The sequence below is a fragment of the Chiloscyllium plagiosum genome, unplaced genomic scaffold, assembly GCF_037043375.1.
Source record: "Chiloscyllium plagiosum isolate Xiang-an unplaced genomic scaffold, Cpla_swu_hap1 HiC_scaffold_4, whole genome shotgun sequence".
NCBI lineage: Eukaryota > Metazoa > Chordata > Chondrichthyes > Orectolobiformes > Hemiscylliidae > Chiloscyllium > Chiloscyllium plagiosum.
In genome coordinates this window covers 33,344,774-33,368,337 of record NW_028270142.1, presented here as the reverse complement: position 1 = coordinate 33,368,337, position 23,564 = coordinate 33,344,774, and the positions used below count along the sequence as shown (strand labels likewise).

The 23,564-nt window shown below is 38.3% G+C and overlaps 1 protein-coding gene across 48 annotated transcripts in view; it reads left to right on the top strand.

The window, feature by feature from the left end:
• The window catches only part of clasp2 (cytoplasmic linker associated protein 2), a 328,546-nt gene that overhangs the window by 225,028 nt on the left and 79,954 nt on the right, over positions 1-23,564 (top strand). For all 48 annotated transcript variants that reach the window (XM_087986123.1, XM_087986122.1, XM_087986097.1 and 45 more), the window contains one exon: positions 20,903-21,066. In XM_087986123.1, coding sequence (XP_087842249.1) covers positions 20,903-21,066 — 164 coding nt within the window. The remainder of the gene's footprint in view (positions 1-20,902; positions 21,067-23,564) is intronic.

Here is a 23,564-nt window from a genome sequence, read left to right as displayed (position 1 = left end):
TTCATTCTCTTAATTCTACCTTATCATGTTCAAACTTCTATGCCTTGTTTTACTCCTTCAACATGACATTCCAATAGTTCAATTGTCTACTGTCAACCACCTGTGTATTCACTCCTTCAAAGTTGCTTTCACATCATCTTCCCTAAAAAAAACTGAGAAGCCTCCACATTAGCACTTCACATTATTTAATCTCCACCGCATTTATAAACATTATTTACTGTAGTTTGGTTTCATCTTTGCTGCACACATTTCGATTAGATCTTTGAGGTTTCCTATCTCTACAGAAATTCTTCATATAACAGCATGTAGCAGACATCTTGTTTCAATACCAATCGTCAAGGCAACATGATTGCATTCTTAGTTAATAAATGCTGGAAGTTTGCACAACATTTAGAGTTATGAATAGATACAGCATAATTATAAATTAGAAGTTATCCATAGAAGCAACATCTGTGATTTTTAGTTGCTACGTTACAAAACTATATTGCTGCATTTCTTTTTACTCAACTGTTTTTCCACCTGCCCAAAAAAATCTCTATTTTTAGAAACTAAATTGGAAATGTTATATTCAGAAAAATAACAAATGCAATTGCAAGGCCAATTATCCATAAATTAATTTTAAAAAATATTTAATTTTAAATAATTGGTAGACGGTAAAATTGACAGTTGGAGGGGTAGTATGCTTCGCCTGTGTAATGTGGGAAATCAGACACAGTTTGAGCATCCCTAAAAGTAACAACTGCAGAAATTGTGTCCAATTCCAGCTCCTGTCAGACTGTTTGGATATATTGAGCAGCAATTGGGCACACTTAGAAGCATGCAAGAAGCAGAAAGCCTCATAGACAGGGGATTTAGAGACATGGTGCACCCTTTGTTCAGGCAGAGAGATGGGTGATCACCAGAAGGGGCAGCAGTCACCTATGGCTATCCACCTCTCCATCAAATATATTGTTCTGAATACTATTGCAGGGGAACGACCTACCAGAGGATGGTGGCACCATAGCAGGCTCTGTTATACAGCAGGGAGGTTCAAAATGTAGAAAAGCAGTAGTAAGAGGTCAACTCCATAGTCAGGGGCTCAGATATGTCTTTCTGTGGCCACAATAGCGACTCCAGAATATTGTGTTGCCTCCCTGAGACCAGGGTCAAGAATGTCTCCAGCAGCACAGGACATTCTCAAAAGGGGGGTGAGAGCATTTAGGTGTCGTGGTGCACTCTGGTACTAACAACATAGGCAGGAAGAGTGACGAGGTCCTGCACAGGGAGTGAAGTACTAAATTGAAAAGCAGGACTTACTCAGCTTGTAATCTTGAGATACTACCTGTGCCACATGCCAGTGAGACTGGGATAGGAAGATAATACAATTAAATACATAAGAGGGAGGGCTTCCGATATGGATATCTTCCAGGGCAGTTGGGACATGTCAAAGATGGGTTGCACCTAAACTGGAAGGGCACCAATATTGTGGTAGAAACGTTTGCTGACGTCACTCAGCAAACTAGTTTAAATTCGTGTGGCGGGAGGCAGGAACCAGAGCAAGTGAAATGACTGAAGAGGAATTAGAGGTTAAGTTTAGTAAGACTAAGAGGAAGAACACAGGGAGAGGTTACTGAATACAGCAGGACTGGCGTTCTGAAATGTATTTGTTGTAACATGAGGAGTATGAGGCAGAGTAACAGTAGCATGAGTAACATGAGGCAGATGAATTTAGAGTTGGATTAATACATATAACTGCGATGTTGTAACTATTGCAGAGACTTGGTTGAGACAGGGACAAGACAAGCAGCTTAACGTTTCGGAATTTACATGTTTCAGGCGAGATGGAGAGGGAGATAAAAAAGATAGGGGAGTTGCATTACTAATTAGGCAGAATATCACAGCTGAGGGGGAGGACACCTTCAAAGGCTCATCCAGCGAGGTCAGGTAGAGCTCAGGAATAGGAACGGTGCATCACTTTGATGGGTTGTACTACAAGCCTTCTAACAATCTGCGGACGATAGAGGAATAGGTATGTCTGCAAATTATGGAAAAACTTAAGGAGTACTGTATCCAGTTCTAGTCACCCAGTTATAGGAAGGAAATTGTTAAGCTGGAGAGGGTTCAGAAGAGATTTACCAGGATGTTGCTGGTATGAAACGTTTGAATTGTAAAACAAATGGCTGGATAGGCTTGGACGTTTTTCACTGGAGCACTGGTGAAGGGGAAGTTTATAAAATAATGAAGAGTACAGATAGAGTTCAGGGTAATTGTCTTTTCCCTTGAAAGGGGGATCTCAAGGCTAAGACGCATATTTTTAAGGTGAGGGGAAAATTAATCCAGAAAGTCAAAAATAGTGGATTATCTTTGAATACTTGTTACTTCCACATAAATCAACCTGTTCAGAGATGATATTGCTGACCTCTGGAGCAGATGGACTCGAACCCAGGCCTCCTGGCTTAGAGGCATGGGCATTACCACTATGCCAAAAGAGCCCTTTCTAAGTCTTAGTGGGTTTTGAACTGAAATGCTCTTTTGGCCCAAAATTTATTCAAAATACCCTCTTCATGAAGGTGTTTTCAATTTATCTATTCAAACATGTTATGACACATCACTGGAGCGTATGAGACTTGAAACAGGGTCTTCTGGCCCAGAGGTGGGAACACTACCACTGCGCCACAAAAGCCTCACAATAAGCCTTAATCGGGTTGACGTTCATCATCTGATGCTAGTTAAAGCCTTAAAGTGGTCAACTGATGACTACTTAAGGACCAGATCACACCTATGCTGATATTGCTCTAGCTACAACTGGGAAGAAAATGTGCTAGCCTGTATAATGAACTACTCCTGGTAGGATGTCAGTTTGGATGGGATATTCTTCAGTCTGCAGTAATTTGAGCATGACTGGGGAGTTAACCGAAGGCAGGAGTGGTTCCCTAAGTGCAGTCCACCAACCTACCAAATTCTAGTCCACCCAAATGGAACCTGGCTCCAGAAACTCCTCCCAAACAATTAGCGGGTGCATGCATTCAGTAGTCTCTGGTTTTTAATCCTTCCACCAAAATGAATAGTTTCTCTCTATTTACTGTGACCAGATCTCATGATTTTGAACACTTCTGTGGAACTCCCTCTCAACCTTTTGTGAAAGGAATAAGCCCAGACTCTCAAATCTAACCAGGTAATTTATGTTCCACATCCTCTGAATCGTTGTCCACCCTCTCGAATGCTTTCGCATACTTTGTATGGTGCCCAGATAGGGTGACAAAAATTGCTAAGCCATTTATTTTAAGTATTAATATAAAATACAAAACTTTTACAATTGATCAATTTGTGTTTATATTTATCTATACTGGATCACTTGCTATTTATCATTATTGTTTGAGTCTGGATTTAGGAATCTTAAGAAAATTTAGAATTAATTTCATGCTGGGTGATTTGAATACAAAGGTAGTGAGATTCTGTTTCACCTGTACAGGTCATTGAGTGTATATCTGGAGTATTGTGTACAGTATTGGTTTCCTTATTCAAGGAACAATGTAGGTGTGTTGGAAGCAATTCAGAGAAGAATGACTAAATTAAAAGTGAGGACTGCAGATGCTGGAACCAGAGTTTAGATCAGAGTGCTGCTGGAAAAGCACAGCAGATCAGGCCGCATCCGAGGAGCAGGAAAATCGACGTTTCTGGCAAAAGCCCTTCCCTGGCAATATTGAACAAGCTAGGCGTATATTTGCTGAGTTTAGAAGTGACTTGACTGAAATATATAGTCGAGACTTGGTAGCTTACATATGCAGAGGATGTTTCGTCTTGAGACAGAATCTGGAAATAGGGGTCACTTTAAAAATACAGCATTATCCATTTAAAACCAATGATTCCTCAAAAGTCCCATTCTTTGATTCTTTTAAGGCTGAGATAGATTCTTCACAAGCAAGGGGGTGAGCGTAGATGGGGATTTACAGTCATTGGATCAGCAGTGATCTTATTGACAGGCTGAGTGGCCTAGACCTGCTCCTTAGAACATATGTTTTGTGTATGATCAAATATTTGCCTTCAAATATCAAATTTAGTCTGTTCTTTACTGCTCACTTTTGAATCAGTGCTTATACTTAGCCTCTATTTCTGAGATATTTTGTTTGAAGCAATACCTTTGAAAGCAACTTGCCGCTTTTAAACTGTTTTGAATTCTGAATATTGTACAGACTTAACAGTACCTTTCCACATTTGCAACTTTGTTTTAAAGTCACATTTACAATGATGACCTCATTGTGAGTACATTGGTATTGAAACAACTGAGTACTGCTATTAGAAAATAAATGTGCTACAAAGACCATAAACTGGCCTGAAATTTTAAGTGAATCAGCAAGACAAACATCATTGCAGTTGCTCTAAACCAATGTGAATTATCTCTTGACTCTATAGCTTTCAGCACTGTGTTATGCCATTTTAAATTGTTTTTTGAATATAATCTGTGCTCACCTGAGCGTTCAGGTGGTTTCTGCCAGTGTTAAGCAATGTTCCAGTTAATTGATAGTAACTGTTGGTTATTTATCTCTTTTTTTTCTCATGAATCTCTCCTGAATTTCCTGCTCTTTCTTTTCTTAAAGAGTGGAGCCATGTTCCTCTCAGTTTCCCAACAACCTTTGATTTAAATCACAAATGCTGATTGGAAAAGTGAACTCGGCTATATAGACAAAATCTAGGTGCTTATCAATTTACACATTTTCTGTCAGGGATAACTGAATAGTGATTCAATTGGAAATTATGTTGATGTTTTTGTTTTCTCCCTCTTTGCAGTGCAATGGCATTGAGGACATTATAGTGGACTCTTCCTGTTCTGGCTCAGATTGAGTAACTTGTCCAAGTGGTAGGATACACTTGCAACCTCCCTGGAAATGCACCACAATAGCAGACAATAGTGTGTTGATTTATTTTGTTAACACACATGATGTTCTGTTGTTGAAATGGGAAGTTTTAGCATGTGATGTTTTGCTGCTTGACACAATCCCAATCTTTATTAAGATAATTACTTGACTTTATTATGTCAGTCCTATTTGATGCCTGGATATTTTCTAGACCAAAAGTCCCTCTTTCCTAGTAATTACAGAATCAGTGTTTTGCAGTATATAGAGTGTACTGGAATGAAAAAGCAAGTTGAATAGTGTACTTTTCTTTGGGTAGAAATAACAAATTGTCTTGAGTTTCAATATTGATGTTTATTCATATGTTATTGTTTGTTTCTTTGGTGAAGGTGGGGTGAATGGTGGAGGATAAGAATTTGTGCAGCTGATACACTTTTTAACAAATCAAAAGGGAGGGCCATGTGAGTGACAACATGAGTTCTGTAATATCTCATTGACTATCTTTTGCTACTTCCTTTAATATCCTGTCTTACCATAAAGCAGTATTAATGTAGATATAAAAAATTGGAATATCATCTCAATGATGCTAAATGATAATAAATTAAAATTAGAATAAAAAGACAAGAGAATTCTGTAGCTATTCATTGGGAAATCTGTACTGAGATTTGGATAGTATATCCCAGGGACTGTCATTTTAGCTTCCTGGTAATTTACCAGAAGTTATATTTGATTGTAAAGATGCAAAGAGATTCTGTTTTCTCTCTCTGTTCTTTTTCAGAAGGTGTGAAAACTGTTTCAACTTTCCTCCTGGATAAATCCCATTCAAATCAAATAAACAGTTTAAATGGTGATCTACTTGCTATTGATGCTGGTGGCAAATATGCAGTATCAATACTTAATTGTTGGGGAATGTGTTTTTTTAATTCATAGGAAACTGTGGAGAAAAAGCAATTATACATTTTGCTAAGCTAAAATATCATCACAATGTTAAGTGAAATAGCGGTTGACTGTGAACTTGTTTTGCTGTGGATTGGAATGTCAACAAAAGGAAACAGCATTTTAACAATCTACATTTGACTGAACAAATTCAGTATTTGGGCGAACCATGTATTGTTTCCACAACATTGGCCCACGGAAGCTAGAACTTTCAGGGTGTAACTATCCCTGCTTCATCTATTAATACAGCTCTGTGCATGGGCAATCCACGTTAGTTCTCTTTCCCCAGTTTTTTAAGAAAAAGGTAGGAAGAGATACTTCGCCTGGTGTTTCATACATTAGTGTATAAATGCTGAAGTGCTCCAATGAAGCTCAGCAGCTGGTTGTTGAGAGTAATCATTCTGCCACTACTTCGGCCTTCCTAACAATGTCTTGGCTAAAATTAATAAGTTACATAGATGTCATAGCATGCTGTTGCTCTAATGTGCTCAATACTTTAAGATTTAAGTATAACTTTAGACTTTGACATTGATAAGGTTGTTTACTGAGGCCCAGTGAAAGTGGAAATAAAAAGAAAATGCAAATAAATATTTCACCTTTAAGTAGGAAAATGCTTAAAACTCCTTCATGTAGAAAGGGAAGATCCATAGGAAAGGGTTTTCAGGATGTGGCTGAAAGCTTGGGTGAGAGGCTGCTAGTCAGAGGGATTCTGGGAGAGATTTCCATTGTAAGGATATGCAAGGTATGGCTACCAGTAAAAAGGCAAAATAGGAAATGATACACTGAAGGCAGAGGTCAGACAAAACTGACCTCTGAGTCAGTTTGAAGTAGACAAGGGGTGAAGGGATTTCATAATGAATGAAAAGGAAATTTTTAAGTAAGTGCAATGCAATATAAAATGATTAGGTCCTGCATCAAACTTGTATATTTCAATGTGGTAAGAAAATTATTAAATATGCTTTCTTCCTCATAGGTCTTCTTATTGATGGCAACTAATTAGTCTGTTTATCTTTTTTTTTGCATGCAATCCCTTGTGTTGGAACTCTCAATAGAGAGTAAGTGTGTTTAGTATTTGTTGGAGCCTAACCTTTGCATGACAGAAATTAACCTTTGCATCCTACTGACCACAATTTCTGCCATCCAAGGAGCTTGCTTACTTTTTCAACATTTGCTGCATAAATATGAAGTAGAAGATAATTTTATTCTGAAATTGTGCACTGTGATAGACTAATGTACTGACATTGCTTGTCAAGTGCTTTAACTACGTTGTCTTTTTATGATGCTTGGCATAGCATTAGAGCACTGAATATTACTGTATGCTTGGATTCTATAAAATCACACAAGAGTCTTGACATCTAAAAAGGGTCAATCTCTGTCCTACCCCATCCAAAGCATGTTTAGTCTTTTAGCTTTTTTTTGTGCATTATCAAACCTTTTTGAAGCAAAGTGAAAGTCATACATTTCAAGCAGGTTCTTTAGGACTTCAAACATCCAGCTTTTTTTTTGACAGATCCACCCAATTGAATATTTTAATAATTTATGTACTTGTTATATAGTTACAGATTGTTTGTGCTTGCTGTCAGTTCTCAAATTTATAAAACAAGTACTCGAAATGTGACAGATCTCATTTGTTCAACAATATTTTGTTATTTCACTGGATTGTTGCAATGGGAATCTGTTATATATTCATTAACATGGTATCTAACTGAGAAATTATACATTAGAATGTATTTAACCATTATATTCCACATAGTCGTACAGACAGCAACGTCTATGGTAAGCCTATCTTTGTTGTTTCCTTTAAAATCAGAAAGGGTCTTACAAATTGATTTTTAAAAAAACATTTAATGGTAATGACATATGGAAGTGCTGAAATAAGTTACTCTACCTTCGTCTCTGCAAGTACATTCCTGATAGTTTTCAAGACCCACTGTGTTTAGTAAGCTCACAGCTGTCTTACACAATTCAGTGATAGATATTTTTCATTAATCCCTCATTTGCCTAATTCTCAAGCAAAACACAATACAGAACAGATAATTTTACTAAAAGACCAAGTACTTAAAAGCCCAGTAAATTGTGTTGTCATTCTTCACATCCCTTTCCAAACAACATAAAAATACCTACATAAATTAGCAAAAATTAGTGTTCAAAATTTATTCAGCAACTTTTTAACAACGTTAATAGAAGGCAGAACTACAGTAGTGGTACTGCAACTTTCACACGGGTTTTTTAAAAAGACGATATCCTGAGAAAGAGCTCCTGTGAATTGAGTGGAAACAAGCCAGAATCTTTCCCTTTCTCCCACCTTCATTTTTTTTTCTTTCAACCTAATTTGCAAATTCTGATGGTTGCTACTTAGCCCTGTTTTGAAAATAGCCATTGTGTTCAGTGTGTACTGTTTGCCTTATAAGCTGTTGAGATGTCAGACTGTATGCAACCTGAGACACAGGGAGATTTTTACTGTAAGCCAGGATCATACTGGATAAATGTAAAGCAATTATTATGAATGGCATCGATAGTCTGATTCGTACGAGGCCCCCACATCCGCTCCACTTGCCTTTTTAACTAGTGGAAACATCTTCTCCACATTCAATCCATCCAGGCCTGTCAGTATTCTGTAAGCTTCATTGAAGATCCCCTCTCATCCTTCTAAACTCCATTGAGTAATCTTAAATAAAAGCAGCATTTTTTTCAATTAATCCATCCTTCTGCAAGTGACTGCTAATTTTATCCTAGATTGTCAATTTTTAAAATTTTCCCATCATTCTGGTTAAACTGGTCTATTAGTGCTGTATCCTGATAGCATTTTTTGAACAAGACTGTAAAATTGTAATTCTGCAGTTCTCTCGTTCTACCCATGTATCTAAGTACAATTGAGCCAGTGCCTCAACAATTATCTTCTTTACTTCTCTCAGTACATTTGAATTCATCTGATGGTGATGCAGGCGGTTTTTCTAATGCCTCCTATTTTTAGTGTCTCAGTTGCCTCTTACTTCTCTAAGACGTCAACAAAATCCTTTCTTTGGTAAAGACAGATATGCAATATTTATTTACTACCTCAACCATGTTTTTTGTCTTCATGTGTAAGTCTCCATTTTGGTTGCTAATCAGAAGAACATAAGAAATAGAAGCAGTAATCAGTTCTTCTGCCACTCTAGCCTGCTGTGCCATTTGTTCAGATCATGGCTCAGCTACATTTTCCTGCCTGCATCCAATAATATTTGACTCTTCTGATGATTCATATTGGTGCCTGAAATATATTCAATGACCCAGCATCTGTTGCTTCCTGGAGTAGATGATTCAACAGATTAACAACCCTCTGAGAGAAGGAAATACTCCCTCATCTTTACCTTAAATGGAAAATATCATTGTAAAACTATTAATTCTAGATTGTCCCCAGGATGAGAGATTATTTTGTCATGACTTTTCAAGCAACCTCAAAATATGATATATTTCAATGAGTCACTTCTGATTCTTAACTCCAATGAGTATAGGTCTAATCTTTCTAATAACGCAATCTCCTCATCCCAGGAAATAATCTAATGAATCCTCTTTGAACTGTCTTCAATGCCAGGATATTTCTTCTTGCATATGGAGATCAGTACTCTTGCTTTGGTTTCATAAGAGTCTCTGAACACTTCCTTTTACCCTGTAACTTCATTGCAATAAGTGTCAATATTCCACTTGTTTTCCTGATTACTTGTTTTAGCTATATGTCATGATGTGGAGGTGCCGATGTTGGACTGGGATGCAGAAAGTTAAAGATCGCCAACACCAGATTATAGTCCAATAGGTTTATTTGAAAGTACAAGCTTTTGGAGCACTGCTCCTTTGTCAGGTAGCTAGTGGAGCAGCATAAGACACAGGATTTCAACAGTCAGGGACATTTGGCCTCACATCATCGGGTGACCATAATCCAAGGCAGACTTTGTTGCATATCTCAAAGCAGAGTGGCCGAGCAGAGCTGATAGCCAAGTTTGGTACCCATGGGGATAGCCTCTACCAGGACTTTGGGTTCATTTCATAGTACAGGTGACCCCCCCACCCACCCCTACAATATACTCTCTCTCTCTCTCTCTCTCACTCTCTCAATCTCTCACACACACGCACACTGTTCCATACTCACACAGACTCTTTCTCATATACATGCTCTTTCTCAGGGGCACACACCCCCACGCTCTCACCCATGCACACACCCTCTCACATGCGTATATTCCATCACACCCGGGCGCACACTCACACTCTCTCCCTCTCTCTCTTACACATGCACTCTCACTTACACATGCACTCTCACTCTCTCCCTCTCTCACATGCACACACACCACACACACAAGTGTAGGGGGTGAATTTTGAATTTGCACAATTGTATTTGCAAAGACATTCTATTTTGTTCAAATTGTCTATAGGCAGTCAATCCACGTGACATTTTATAAATTCCTACTTCGGAAATAGAACCAGCCTGACTCAAGATTGGAATACATACAGACTCTAACCTCACACCTTTTAATGCATTGTCTGAGATGAGAAGTCACTTTTTTATATAAAACTTAAAGTTATCTCAGGAATGTGACTTGAAAGAAGTTCAAGTAGTGTTTGTACTGTTAGCAAATTTGCTTCAATACACACTGTCCCTTAACATGATTAATGTAGATTTTAAATAGCACTGATTCATTTGGCACTACATTACAGTTCACCCACCTGAAAATGGCCCATTTTATCCCATTAAAAATCACACAACACCAAGTTATAGTCCAACAGGTTTATTTGAAGCACTAGCTTTTGGAGCCTTGCTCCTTCATCAGATGGTTGTGGATGCAACCACCTGATGAAGGAGCAGTGCCCTGAATGCTAGTTCTTCCAAATAAACCTGTTGGACTACAACCTGGTGTTGTGTGATTTTTACCTTTTGTATACCCCAGTCCAGCACTGGCATCTCCAAATCCAAACCATTTTATCCTAGTCCTGTTTCATATTAGTGAATCTTCTGTCCATGATTTAGAGATATGGATTTGTATCTTTCATATTTACCCACATACTGTACCCCTGCTGCATGCATGTATATTCACACAAGCACTTTTCTTGAACTTGATGCTGCATTTGCAGTTTTTCAGTCCAATGTGACTACTCCAGAATCCAGGGAATTTCGGAAGATTACAACCAATGCATCTAGGATATATATGACAATCAATCGGAAGGTTGGGTGTGTGGGGGAATAGCACTGTTAGTCAAGGGTAGGACTTATGCAATATTTAGAGATGGGAGATCAGAACATACAATCAGTTCGATAAAGATGGAATGCAATCACCTGTGAAAGTGGTTTCCAAGACCTCTAACAGTAATCTTGATGTAGGACAAAGTAAAGAGGAAGAAATATTGGGTGTTTGGGATAAAGGGGCAGAAATATTCCGCGTGACTTTCCTTGAAACTGATTTTTAAAAAAATAAGTTTACAGAATACTCAAGGTTATCTCTTAGAGCAGCACACTCTGAAACCAACCAGAGAACAGTATATATTAGGCATGGTATTGTGTAATGTGATCAGGATTAATTAATGACCTCAGAATGAAGGCACATCTGGGCAGCAGCAAACACAGTATGATTGAATTTTACATTAAGTTTGCAAAGAGTTAATGATTCTAAGTCTTGTAATTCAAACTAAAATAAAGACAACTATATGGGCATGAAAGCTGAGCTAGCTCAAATGAACTAGAATACTGGACAAGAGGATGGATCGCTAGAAACACAGTGGCAGACATTTCAGGAGATATGAAAATGTCCTGAATAACTATGTTCCTGTGATAGTCCATGCTTTTGAATGTTCTCTCATTGTAGGAGGTTAACTGAAAATGTTAGGAAAGGAAAGTGTCAAAAGAAAACATAATAGTGTGCCAAGGTAAATAGCTGGTCAGATAACTGACCAGAATGTAAAGAATAGCAGAGAATGATCACAGTGTTAATCAGGAGGAAGGAATTATAGAGTCTGAGAGGAAGCTAGCTTACCACGAGTTTAAACAGGCAGCTCTAACCATCTAACCTTGACGTTAAGTAGCATTATCATCTCTGAAGTCTCTACTATCAGCATTCCTAGGGTTACCATTGACCAGGAATTGAACTGCACTAGCAGGTCAAAGGCTAAGAATCCTGCAGAATGTAATTCCTCTCCTGACTCCACAAATCATGTTTAATCAAATTTTGAGTTCTCATTGGGTATGAAAGTAATATATTAGCATGCGTAGAATATGTGCTTGGTGACAGAAAACAAAACGTGCATAAATGGGTCTTTGCTTGATTGGCAGCATAAAATTAGCGAAGTCCTGCATGGGTCTGTGCTGAAGCCGCAGCTTTTTACAATATATATTGATGACTTAGATGAGAGAAGCAAAAGCACAGCTAAATTCACAGATGACAGAGGGATAGGTAGCAAAGTATGATGTGAAGAAGACAAAAGGTGATTGCAGACAGATATAGGTGTTTACGTGTAGGTAAAGATTTCGCAGATGTATTTTGCGATATACTGTGGAAAGTTATGAAGTTCACTTTGGCAAGAAGAATAAAAAAGCAGAATATTACATAAGCACAGAACAACTGTGAGATTCTGAGCTGCAGAGGGATTTACCTTCAAAATGTTTGTCACTGCTACTCTGCCATTTTATCTTTTAATCTATTTTCCCAGTCCACTGTAGTCAATTCTATCTCCTATCATTGATATTGCCTTTATTTAAGTCACTTAACTTCAAGTCTACCTTTCTTATCCTAAAACCAAATATGAAACTCTGTCACATTAAATTCACTCTCTTCATAAGTGGATCCATTAGTAGAGATCATCCGTTGCTCCTATTTTAATATCAGGTTTAAAATAACTTCTTCCTTTGTAAGGTTTTGGAGTTTACTTTAACTTTGATTGTAATACCTACATCAATGTAGACTGAGTTTAAGAGAGCTAATCTAAAAGTAGTGGTCCTAACTAATTAAACGATCCATTGCAGATACAAATGTGTTTCACAAGTTTTACAGAGTTGACTAAGTTTATCGTAGCAAGTATTAATAACAACAAATACCTAAAAATTGCACGGTTTTCAGTCTCTCCACTTCACGATGTTCACTGGTTGACTGAGACAGGTCTCTTGTTTTGTACTGTTCATTGAAGTTCTCCTTTTGTTTTTGGTCATCCTTCTTATGCACCAAACCATTAAACGCCAGACCCTATTGAGCCTTGCTACACACTAACATCTGTATATTGTTAGTGGCATCCTCGCCATTTAATTCACGAACAGTGCCTGAATAGTACATAGTCAGTAAAACATTAAAGAACTGCGAATTTTGAAACAAAAACAGAAATTGTTGGAGAAACTCAGATCTGACAGTGGAGAATAGAGAGAAAGCAGAGTCAACATTTCAGATCCAGTGATCCTCCTTTAAAACTGAAGACCGGAGAGACACAGAATGTAAAGGCAAAGAAGTGATGCAACACCTCCACACCACACTTGGTGTGTTGTGTTCAGGTCCGAGCACCCTATTTAAGGAAGAATGTTAAAGCCATGGAGAGAGTGCAAAGGAGATTTACTAGAATGATGTCGTGAATTACAAAAGATTAGAGAAGTTTCAATTGTCAGCAAGAGAGCTAGGAGTGAGAATCTTGTTTACTCTGAGTTGTTAGGATTTGAAGTGTGCTCTCTGGGAGGTGTTTCAGAGAGATTTCAAACAAAGTTTCTAAAGAGAGCTGGATATATATTTGAAAATAATGAATTTAGAGGGCTGGAGAATAGGTCTAGGTAAGGGATAACCCTTTTGAGCCAATACAGGAAGGAGTCAAATGGTCTCTTTCTATATAATAAAATTCTATGATTCTATCCAATGATGCTGATAGTAGATTTCCTTTGGTTACAGTTGTTAGTCCTGAAATTATAAGCTATGTGTGAATCAAGCCTGTGGGCTTTTATGTATCAAGTTTCAATATATTTTTCTTATTTGTAAATTGTTCTTAAATAATCTGTAAATGACCAACAAAGTGAAGGGAAAGTTACTTGATCTTCCATGAGAACATTCTTAACTTCCACTTTGACTTTTTGGCTAATTGAACTTCACAACTTAAAATAGTAACCCAAAAGCCTTTGAGATGCTTCCAACATTTCCAAATCTTCTTGGCCTCAAACTCTGTCTCATATGTTTTGTTTATTGTAATGTAAAATGTAAGCCAGCCATTATTTACTTCCTTGATACTTTTATAGTTCTGATCGCCTTAGTATTTTACTGTAACTTGTGGTTTAGCTACATCAGTACCTGATTCTCATGGCCAGAGTCAATTGGGCTTACTTTGTGTAGAAAATTGCTTACCCTTTTCTCTCCATTTTTTTTGATTATTCAACCTACTTGAAATTATTTTAATATTCCTGATGATTATTTATTCTGCTTTTTATTTGTTTCATTGGATGTGAAAAACATTAGCAGCAGAACAATATTAAGGACTTAAGGGCAGCTAAATATGTCTGTTACAAATAAGGAATTATGCCTTCCAGAGTTTTGCCACAGTGTATTTTAGATGTGGTATTCTACAGTGTTCTACTTTGATGCTAGTTCATAAATTTTAGGTTACTAAAATAACAATATGTTTCGATAGTTTATCACGTAGTTGTCTTTAGCATTCTTATTTGGTACTCAGTGAATATTTCTGATTTTAAAGCTGAGGATGTTTCTGAAGTCCTTCTAAATATTCTACAGTGTTAAATGGATGATCCCTCAATATGTGTATTTAGTTGGCATTTGATCAATTTTTGTTACAGCGAAGTAGAGCATAGCTTTAATGTTATCTTTGCCAGATTCTAAAAATGTCATTTGAGCTGAAGTACTGTTCACCATTCTCTATTATGTGCCTTGTTGCTGGAACTCATGCCTATTTGCAGGATTTTGGCTCAGTTGATAGATTCCTGCATGTTGCTATTGTTTCCTTTGAGCCTTAATTCTTTGTGAATCTACGCCCTTATTTATTTCTTAATGTTGTAAGTCAGAAATGCTGTTTTGCAAACTTGCAAATAATGCTGAGTTGCAACTTGAGACAAGCAAACAAAGTCTTTCCAACATGACATTTGTTCCTTCTGTAAGCAAAGTTGGCAGCCTGAATGCCATGTTGAATTCTAAAGCTCCAGAAGGAAATATGTAAATATTTCAGATGTTTTCTTATCACTCTGTTCAAAAATGTTATGCACACCTCTTGAGCAGGTGGGACTTGAACCTGGGCCTCCTGGTTCAGAAATAGGGACACTACCACTGTACCTCAAAAGCCCTTCATGTAAATATTTCATTTGCCATTCTTGTATTGAATGCAATTGGACATTTTGAAATGAATTGCTTGTATTTAGCAGGTCACGGAGATACTTGGAGAAACAGCATTCAGCTAATCCAATTTCAGTGATTCATTCCTCCTGTTGCTACATCTATGTTTTTCACATTTATTCCAGGGTTTTCACCAGAACCATTTTACCTTGAGGGTGTTCACAATATTACAGTCCCTGTGATCCACCACACATTGTATACTAAATCCAATGGATGTTGGCTTGAAACAAACTTAAAGGTTTTAGACTTATTCATAAAATTCTACTTACCAAAGAAAATTTTACTTACCAAAGGTTATGCCAGATATTCTTTTATCAGGATTGTTGTAAAAAGGAAATCTGCCTCCTTATGGTGAAAAGTCTCATGTTCCAGTGGATGAAAGACTGAAAATACAATGTACATTTCAAATTGCAATTTAGAAAAGATATCCATTGAATTCATCCACTTTCATTGCATTTCAACAACGAATATGAATTAATGCTTTTTTTTAAAAAAAGGACAATTTTGTTGACTGTGGTGTCTTACTTACTAAAGAACCATGTTGATAATGCAGGGAAGTGTAACTGGACATAGCTCATCCAGCTCTCTGATTGGAATGTACTGCATTGAAGCTGTTTATGTTGCTGAGTTCATGCTGCTCAATGCACAACTTAGTCCTAAGTTTAGATAGTTGACAAATGGACTGAATAGCTGATTGTTCATTTTGATATAAGTACCTCATGATATGTGATGTGGTAAATACATATTATTCATAATAAAATGTGCAGTTGCATTCAATACAAGAATGTCAATGAATTATTTACATGGAGGGCTCTTCAGCAAGTTTCTCGACTTTCTCTACCAAAACTACCAATTTCTGGATGGATAAAGATAGAGGAGCAACTTGGTTCATCAGCCAATTATGCTTAGTTGTTCCTGTTATATGAGGTAATGGTTCTGAAGCGATAATTTTCATGACACATTAATTCCATCCATTCATCTGAAGTCACACAGCCTATGGGTAGAGGCAACGAGTTCTGCTCCAGCTTTGAGGGACAAGCTGTATTTTTGAGCTCCCTATGATCTAAGGCATTATACCTGATAAAGTAAAATTGTACTCATGCTGTCAAGCAATCAGGAGACAGTGAGGTCTGCAGATGCTGGAGATCAGAGTTGAATGTGTTGCTGGAAAAGCACAGCAGGTCAGGCAGCACCCTGATGAAGGGCTCCAGCCCGAAATGTCAATTTTCCTGCTCCTGGGATGCTGCCTGATCTGCTGTGCTCTTCCAACACACTGTCGAGCAATCAATCTAGTTATGTGAAACAATGCCCCTTCAATCAATACTTTATAGTGGTGTATACTCTACCTCTAATTATGAGATAAATCCAAGACAAAGAAGGATTAGTGGCAGGAACACCTTCACTCAGCATACTTTGTAGAGGTTAGCAAATACCTCAAGGTAGCAGAAATAGTTATCTGGAGTACGTCCCATGGTTCTCACTGCAGAAATGATAGTCCTGTCTCCAGTATTGCATTGCAGATGTGGGTATTGGACTGTTCAATGATTCCATTACCACAATTATGTGAAAATATACTGGCCTGGATCTTTTGATCAGCAACAGAAAAGTCTCTGCTACTGACTGTTTTAATTAGATTAGATTAGATTAGATTAGATTACTTACAGTGTGGAAACAGGCCCTTCGGCCCAACAAGTCCACACCGACCCGCCGAAGCGCAACCCACCCATACCCCTACATTTACCACTTACCTAACACTACGGGCAATTTAGCATGGCCAATTCACCTGACCCTGCACATCTTTGGACTGTGGGAGGAAAACAGAGCACCCGGAGGAAACCCACGCAGACACGGGGAGAACGTGCAAACTCCACACAGTCAGTCGCCTGAGGCGGGTATTGAACCCGGGTCTCTGGCGCTGTGAGGCAGCAGTGCTAACCACTGTGCCACCGTGCCGCCCACTGGCCACTTAATCTGGCCACTTTGTATTTTCTGCTCGGGCCTTTGTGTCTCTCCATACCAACTCTGGAGAGTTTAGAGGCCTATGTTGCAAGAATAATTCCAATGAAGCCATGCCTCCTTTTCCATTATGAATTGAAGACACACCCATTAAAAACTGTTTTCACTTCATTGAATTTGTTTGTTTGTAATGAAGTTGTCAGCCCTGACGTTGGACCATTGACCATGCTTACCACATCCTCAATATCACAAAAATGGATGTTGAAAGTACTTTGAATTGTTATATCTTTGAGGAAGAAATCTTTTTACAGATATACTCCTGTACTCCTATACTTTGTGACAATATGAAGGTGATCCTTTTTGTAGTCTGGAAGTTTTTGTAGTATTTGACTCACTTTTGTTGTCTAAACTTGCAGCATATTTCATCAAGCTAGAAATATCTCTTATATTTATTACCTTTATGATAGGCAAAATGAATGGAAATTATGAAAGAACATAAATTACCTGTTTGGTAGGAATGTTTAGCTGTTATAAATAAACATCTCTCTTAACTTGTACCTGTATCCTACTAAGTCCTGTGTTCAGTTGTGATCGTGAGTATTTATTTTAATTATTGCATTCATATTTATATTTTTGAATTTTTGCATGTGGCCTCCTGTGATGAGAAATATTGCACAGGATAAACAGAAATAAGTCATTTCTGCTGTCTACGTACCTAATGTATGCTTTTCCCTATCCCTTAATTGTTCCATTTTATCTTTCTTCATCAATGGAGTTTTACTCATGTTTAGTTTGTTCTTTCCTCTGAGAAGAAAATCTTTGCAAAATGTAAATATATACTTACAAATAGTTAGTGTGCACCACTTGTTTGCCAATACTATCAATTTTTAAAGTTCTAACTCAAATCCTCAAAAAGCTGTTAAGCAATCTATTAACATTTTTTTCATTATACTTACGTCCTTTCTTATTACAAAATTAAAATGAATTATATTATGGTCACTATTTCTGAAATAAAAATTAGGGGACATTTATTCACCCCGGTTCATGCTAGATAATCATACTGTTGGAATTTCTTTCCTTTTATCTTCATTCCAACTAATATGAGTGGTTGAAATCCTCCTTGATTAATCCATTTCTTTTTACTCTATTTCTAATTTGCCTATATATATCTTATTGTACTCCCTTTCAAAATTAGGTGCATTTGATTTTTATTTCTTATCTTGAACCATAGGGTTTCTGTTCTTGTTTTGCTGATAACTGTCTTTTTTTTCTGTTATCCCAAATAAATGAAGCTTTCTCCATCCCCTATTTTTTCCTTTTTATCCTTTTTTAAATATATTGTCGACTGCAATGTTTGATTACAGCCCTGATTATTCTGTAGCCATCAAAAATCCAGTTGCTCCCAAAGCATGATTGTGCCCAGCTTCCCTGTTTAATTACAGACACTGTAGATATTTCTCAACAGACATGTTCATTATTTTAATAAGATTTCCACTCATTGCCCTCCATCATTGTATTATTTCCTCTTCTCCCTATCCATTTTGTTCACATTTAGGCTGCTTAGGTGGAATTGGAAGAGATCATATGGCATCATATGTTAGGTCTGCAACAAATCTTTGTTCAAAAGATATTGTTATTTTCATTATCAGTTCACTCAGTATGTAGAAAATGCTAATTTTCATATTCTAAGAATGAATTTACCTCACCAGCTGAATAATGTTGCTGCTTTCCTTCTCTTCACATTCCCAAAGTTAACTTAATACTTGACCAAGTTAGTTAGAAAATGAGTGAAAATGAAAAACTCAATTTGTAAAAAGATGAAGTGATTATTAGTTGGGCAGTTTGTGTGATTGCACAAGCATTTTGCTGTTTGGTAGAACTGGGGTTCACATTTCTTCTGATTTATCCAGATCACTTTCATTTGGTCGTCTGAGTTTATGAAAGTAATTTAGGGACTGAATTCCATGGTATTAAAATATGTTTGCTTTGTAATGTTCTGCCATACTGAATGTTGGGTCATTGGTAACCACTTAGTCTTAATAAACATTCAGTATTAACTATGTATTCAAAGGCATGTACAGGTACTTGGCCAAGAAAGAATGGTGAAAAATTGAGGGCCATTAAAGTTGAGTTTGGAATTTCTTTTGGCTTTGAATACATCATGAAAATTTTCCAAGTTCTATATATAAATTTTATATCTTGTCTTAATGCTCTGACAAATTATACAATGCTGTCACTGTTGTTGCATGCTCAAACAGATCATTTCAATGATTTATGGGTGCACTGCATTATATTTTATATTATTCTTCCATTTTCTATTTGATTTACTTTTCTGTCCAATGTTCACAATCATTCATGTATCTTTTAAGCTCTATCATGCTCCCATCTCTCCCTTTCAATGAATAACTAATTGTTTTCAGAATAATCCGATATTTGGATCACCAGTCACAGAATGTTGTACTATTTCTATGTAACTGCTATTGTTCTGCTAGTAATGGTACTTCAAAACATTTGTGCAGTTTTTCCTTCAACTATGTCTTTTAAAATGTACAAAATAAGCCCATGCAATCAGCAATGTAATCTCATTTCCATCTCATTTTGATGATGCATAATGCATAAAAACACAGATTCAGGTTTATTCCTGTGCAATTAAATTGAGTGGCTGTGGGTGCAAGTTATTTGTATTTAACTGTAAATGTCATGGCTAATCAACTTGTGTAACAGATCTGTTAGAAATATTTTTCTTTCATTAAACAAATCCACTGACTATAAATATTGCACAACCACGCAGAAGATAGCTTTTTTTTTTGTCAGACTTTCCCATGCAAGAAAATATAGAGAGATTTTCAATTAGGTGGTAAAATCTACTACAGATCCAAGCCCAGCAACATAGTGTGCATGCTTCCCAGCTGGCTAACCTGCCCTGTTGCTCAGCAGCAGTTGTGTGCTTTGCTTCTTTCTTAATTTTAACTAAATGCTGTACTAAGTTTAAAAAATTCCCACATGTTCAGACTGATTGAGACACTTAAACAATTAAAATCCTCACCATTCATTGGTCTATGCTGAGTTGGTTGATCTGGACCAGATTGATGGTAGAATATAATTAACTTCAGCACAGCCAGAAGGGGGAGTGGAAGGACTAGTCCTTGGATATGGCTTGACCTCTGCTGGAAATGCATATTTTTGATTACTGGGTTGTGGGGGCTAACCATGTTGCCTCATGCTGTCAAATTGCCTACTTTCAGGCTTAGACTGGAATTGTTACTATTTTGGTTAAGACCCTGGACTGAAACCTGTGCCATCACATTAACAGGGTCTTTAGAGGGAGGAAAAGAAGTTAGTTTCCAGAATGTAAAAAAAGTTCCCTATAACTGCCAAAATATATTGGGTATTTTTTAAACTTGGTTTTGCACCATGCTACACTTAATGCATGAATGCAGAATCATGCATGTGAAACTATGTGTTGAAGTGGTCTCAGGTCTGCATGGCTTTCATGCTAATATCAGAACTGCCACTGTAATGACATTACTCAGTCTGAACCACTTTGTGTCATGGTTATTGAATAAGACAAATGAGAAGCACATTTCAGATTTAAACTAACAAATTGGGAAAGAATTTTCTTAGCATCAGAAAAATGTTGTAAAGGTTTCCTAAATATTGCAATTGCATGAAGATTGAGGCTAATAATATTTGAGAATTTAAAAATAGGTACAGACGTTGTATAGTATACATGCAAGTTTGCTTAGTTTTTGCTTGTTTGCAAACATTGGCATTTGGTGAATTCATACAAATTGCTAAAGTATAAAACTTGCTGCAAAAGCATGATTCTTAATATGTCGATATTTTTAGGTTTTCAGTATGTTTTTGGAAACACTGGTCGACTTTATTCATGTTCATAAGGAAGATCTTCAAGACTGGCTGTTTGTTTTATTAACTCAACTATTGAAGAAAATGGGTGCTGATTTGCTTGGTTCTGTACAGGCAAAGGTACAGAAAGCACTTGATATTGCAAGGTCAGTATTATGTGGCAAATGTCACAGGTTTATTCTCAATATCACCTGTTTTTAAACAACATTGGACTTATTTAGTGTAATTATATGTAGTTTAGTAATTCATGTTGATTTTTCGTTAAATTCTGTACATTTCGAAACTTACACCCTTTATTCCTTTTGTCTCACATTCATATTAGAAATTCAAGTGGTTGTTTCATACGGCAAGAAATTCAGAAATAGAAAATGAAACAGCTCAATAGTAAATGTGTATTCTGCATTTGAACCAAATTGTGTTGGGCAGTGTGGGGCAGACCATACACAATCTCATCACCTCTGGAGATCTCCCACCCACAACTTCCAACCTCATGGTTCTGGAACCTGCTCCGTCCAATCTAACTCCTTCCCAAGATCCACAAGCCTGACCACCCTGGCTGACCCATTGTCTCAGCCTGCTCCTGCCCCACCGAACTCATCTCCACCTACCTCAATACTGTCCTATTTCCCCCCCCCTCCCCCCAGTGCAGGAACTCCCCACATACATCCGAGACACCACCCTTGCCCTCCACCTCCAAGACTTATATTTCCCTGGCTCCCAACGCCTCATCTTCACCATGGACATCCAATCCCTCTATACCACCATCTGCCATGACCAGGGCCTCCAAGCCCTCCGTTTCTTCCTCTTCCAACGTCCCAACCAATACCCTTCCACTGACACGCTCATTCATTTGGCTGAACTGGTCCTCACCCTCAACAATTTCTCCTTCCAATCCTCCCACTTCCTCCAGACGAAAGGGATAGCCATGGGCCCCAGCTATGCCTGTCTCTTTGGCTATGTAGAACAGTCCATCTTCTGTAGTTACAATGGCACCACTCCCCGCCTCTTCCTCTGCTACATTGAAGACTGCATCGGTGCCACCTTGTGCTCCCAAGAGGAGGTTGAGCAGTTCATCAACTTCACCAATACATTCCACCCTGACCTTAAATTTACCTGGACCATCTTTGACACCTCCCTCCCCTTCCTCGACCTCCATCTCCATTAATGATGACCAACTCAACACTGACTTTTTTTTTTTTTACAAACACACCGACTCCCACAGCTACCTGGATTACACGTCTTCTCACGCTACCTCCTGCAAAAATGATATCCCATATTCCCTCCGCCTCTGCAGTATCTGCTCCCAGGAGGTCCAGTTCCACCACAGAACACACCAGAATGTAAAGACTGGAATTTCCCCTCCCATGTGGTTGAAAATGCCCTCCAACACATCTCATCCACGTCCAGTACCTCTGTCCTTCTGTAGCAAGGGCAGAAACCCCTCCACGGTCTTCACCTTCCATCCCAGCAACCTCCATGAATCGCATCATCTGACATTTCCGCCACCTACAAACGGACCCCACCACCAGGGATATATTTCCCTTCCCACCCCTATCCACTTTCCGCAAAAACCGTTCCGCCTGTGACTACCTGGTCAGGTCCACGCCCCCCAACAAGCCACCCTCCCCTCCTGGCACTGCCCCTGCCACTGCAGGAATTGTAATTACACCTCCCCCCTCACCTCCATCCAAGTCCCCAAAGGAGCCTTCCATCAAAGATTTTCCTGCACTTCCACACGTCATTTATTGTATCCATTGCTCCCAATGTGGTCTCCTTTACGTTGGAGAGACTGGACGCCTTCTCGCAGAGGGCTTCAGGGAACATCTCCAGGTCACCCACACCAATCGACCCCACCGCCCCATGGCCGAACGTTTCAACTCTCCCTCCTACTCTACCAAGGACATGCAGGTCCTGGGCCTCCTCCATCATCACTCCCTCACCACCCGACGTCTGGAGGAAGAAAGCCTTATCTTCCGCCTCTGAACCCTTCAACCCCAGGGCATCAATGTGGACTTCACCAGTTTCCTCATTTTCCCCTCCCCCACCCTTACCCCAGTTCCAACCTTCCAGCTCAGCACCATCCTCATGACCTGTCCTACCTGCCAATCTTCCTTCCCACCTATTTGCTCCACCTCCTCTCTGACCTACCACCTTTATCCCCACCTCCATCCACCTATTGTACACTTAGCTACCTTCTCCCCAGCCTCCTTCCTGATGAAGGGCTCCTGGACGAAATGTCTATTTTCCTGCTCCTCGGATGCTGCCTGACCTGCTGTGCTTTTCCAGTACCATTTTAATCTTGACTCTGATCTCCAGCATCTACAGTCCTCACTTTTGCCATTTCTTTGTCAGTCTGGGCTAATTCATGCCAACAGTATCTACTCTGCATCTTAGTCCATATAGGGTCTTGCACGCAATTAAATAGAAAACACCAACTGATCGTTCTGTCTGATGGCCATAACCAAATGTTTAGAAGGGCTAGGAGTTTGCTGACACTAAATTACAGCATTTATACAGGATAAACATTTTGATTATGCTTGAAAGATATTACCTAGAATAGGATATCTAACAAAGATTTGGGAATTCACCCATATGACATGTATTTTTGGGCATCAAATGGCCTCTATAATGTCTAATTTGGTGA